At 45.3% G+C, this 3,116-nt stretch overlaps 1 protein-coding gene across 1 annotated transcript; it reads right to left on the reverse strand.

Moving 5' to 3' along the window:
- Positions 1-379: 379 nt before the first annotated feature.
- Positions 380-1,597, reverse strand: LOC139730083 (putative nuclease HARBI1). Its single transcript, XM_071640991.1, has one exon. It carries the CDS (start codon positions 1,595-1,597, stop codon positions 380-382), a length of 1,218 nt encoding a protein of 405 aa, XP_071497092.1.
- Between the last annotated feature and the right edge of the window lie 1,519 nt (positions 1,598-3,116).

Here is a 3,116-nt window from a genome sequence, read left to right on the forward strand (position 1 = left end):
TGGACTTATGGAAAGTTGTGGGATAGGGAAACCTCCGGACTTACACTGGCAGTGTAACTATACTGGGACTGCATGGTCCACCATCCCAGCTGCCACACATATTATGAACCTTTACTATCAATACAATTCATTCAGCCATCAACACATTTTGAATTAAACAAATTCGTTTATTAATGCCCTATTCATTGTAGGACCCCACAACATACATTTAACAATAAAGAGCTACAAGAGTACAAGTATACAACAGCATTGTAACGCTGTGTTCTTATGGCACAATCTCATCAGTCTTATGCAACAGTCTCAAGGAAGCATCCATTCTAATCATCTATCATCCTGTCTTGCCACTCCACTGATCCAGCTGGGGAGTTGCACCAGTGTCTCAAGAGGTTGCGCTGCTTCTTCGCTTCACGTGGCCTTGTACATCCACAGCGTCCATCAGGTTAAGTCCTTGTCTCCATTCACCAGGCTCCATGTCCCCATTCCCTTGTTGACGGTCGACAAGTCTGTTCTGCAACACTGGGTGGCGGGTGCGCATGAGATTGTGCAGGATGCAGCAAGCTTCCACGATTCTCCTCACAGTCTCTGGGTCATGCTGCATGGTGGTGAGAAGTATCTGGAACCTGTTAGCCAGGATACCGAAGGCGTTCTCCACCACCCGTCTTGCCCTGGACAGCCTGTAGTTGAGGATTCTCTCTTCACAGGTGAGGTATCTTGAACTGTACGGCTTCATGAAGTAGGTTCTGATGAGGGAGAACGCTTCATCACCAATGATGAAGTAGGGCACATCATGTGTGTCATTGGGAGGGGGGTCTGGACCAGGAAAACCCATGATGAGTTTGCGTTCCAGCCTATCCTTGAAGTCACTTGCATTGTATATCTGGGCATCTGAAGCTGACCCGTTGCTTGAGGCATCTATGTAGATGAACTTGTAGTCAGCATCAACCATGGCAAAGAGGATGATACTGAAGAAGCCCTTGTAGTTGTAATAAGTGGACCCTGAGTTGGCTGGAGCTTTGCAAGCCACGTGCTTCCCATCTATGGCTCCTACGGTGTGAGGAAAGTTCCACCTCTGATACCAATCTTCTGCAAGTTGTTTCCAGCCTTGTTCAGTGGTGGGGCACCTGAGGAGCTCGTCAACGTATTCTTCAACGATGGCCTCTACCACTTCTCTGACGACTTTGCTGATGCTGTTGTGTGACACCCTCCATGCATACTGCATGTTTCTGTATGTGGTTCCAGAGGCCAGGTGCCGCAGAGTCAGGGCCACCTTCAGTCCAGGGTCCAGGTTGGGAGGGAAGTTGGTGCAAGGCTTGGTCAACCTGGGTCTCAGACGCTCTACAAGTTCGTCAAACATGGCTGGTGGCATCCTCAGGAAGTGATGGAATACGCGAGGGTCTTCATTCCTCAGCTCCACCATCAACTGGCCATACAGTCCAAACTCCATTCTTCTCACGATCCATCCTCGGACCCACACAACTCTTGGACGTCTCCTTCTTCTCCTTCTTCTCCTTCTGTCTAAAACTTGATACAGTCTGAAAAGGTTGTGGTTCTGCTGTTGAATGAATGCAGCTATCATATGGACTCTTTGATCATCCATGATGGAAAACAATTGATGATGTTGAAGACCAAGACCAAGGGTGATGAGGCCTGTACACCACGGCTGCTCGACTCATACTGAGATCCAGATGATTTTTCTCCCCCGTTGTATACAAAATATCGGTTGTCCGCTAGGTGTCCTTCTACATACTTAAGACATACTCCAGACATCCTAAATATACGAGATACATCGCAGGTACAAACGCTTTATCCGTTTTAAATACTTTATATACGAGATGCATACGCTTACATCCTTTCTATTTCCGTGCTATTAACGATGTAGAGACGTTCCATGTACATATCTTTCCTCCCTCTTTCCGTTTTCAGCTGCAGCGGATGTGAGTTGCGAGGATGCCCAGAGGATGCAGAGAGGATACAGCGGACGTTTAACGGATGATAACGGACGTACAACGTTTGTTGCTCGTATATGTCGCGGATTTACATTGTACACGGCGGAAAGTTCATCCGTTCTAAAAGTTTTAAGCAGCTTAAACATTTTTGCGCGGATGAAATCACCATGAACGGATGCTCGATGGATAGAGCGTATGAAACACGTATGCGATGAGTATACAGCGGATGGGTAGCGTTTTCTTTTTTACGCTTTACATCCTCTTTGCATCCGTAAGTGCAGTGGGACTTGGCCTTTCCCGTGAAATGTTTTAAGATGGCGATTAGCTCATTTTGCAATAAAGTTTATCATTTATTTATAGTTTTTTGTTTTGTTTTCGGGTGATCTTTTTCGCAAGGCAATAACAATACGCCACTGTTTCCCTGATGTCAATCTGCATATTCCCTCTTTTAGTGCGACTTGTTGGAGGCGCGAGAGATAATGAAGGACGAGTTGAGATATTCTGTGACGGGCAGTGGGGAACAGTGTGTGATGGGTACTTTGGCATAAAAGAAGCACATGTCGTGTGCAGACAGCTTGGTTACACCTCGGCTCTATCGGTGTTTCCGAACGCCTACTTCGGTCAGGGTTTCGGGCCTATCTGGCTTGATCACTGGATTTACTGCTGGACTGGACGCGAAAAATCCCTCCTGGAGTGCTACCGGTGGCCCTGGGGCTGCTATCCGTCTCGCTGGGTATCATCTTCATGCGGCCATGGCGACGATGTTGGGGTGCGTTGTGCAGGGAAACGTAAGTTAAATCTGATTTCAAGATTTTTTAAACCTTTTTTATTACTCTGATTTTGTGATTATGATTTGATTTTGATTTCATTTTGATTAATTCTATGTTGCAGTTTCTTGCGAATAGAGGATTACGTGACATATTCTACGAACTCAAACGTACTTATATAGAGAGCATGCAAGTCATTATCATATTAATCACACGATTTTTTTTCCAAATGTTTTTTGTAAATGTTAAGAGAACCTCTACAAAAGGAAAGAATATTACAGAGTCCCACTTTAAAAAAAAAAGTTTGTCGATTCTGACTACTTGCGTACGTTGTCTTCCCAGCAATGGGTAGCTGGCTTTTTTTTTTTTTTGGAGATGTTACTGTTTTTAAGGACAGGAAATT

The sequence above is a fragment of the Diadema antillarum genome, unplaced genomic scaffold (genome assembly GCF_040938485.1).
Source record: "Diadema antillarum isolate AM-2024a unplaced genomic scaffold, OU_Dant_1.0 seq00000290_RagTag, whole genome shotgun sequence".
Taxonomy (NCBI): Eukaryota; Metazoa; Echinodermata; class Echinoidea; order Diadematoida; family Diadematidae; genus Diadema; species Diadema antillarum.

Coding starts and splice junctions, on each gene's coding strand:
- LOC139730083 (XM_071640991.1), bottom strand. CDS start 1,597: ATGGATGATCAAAGAGTCCATATGATAGCTGCATTCATTCAACAGCAG.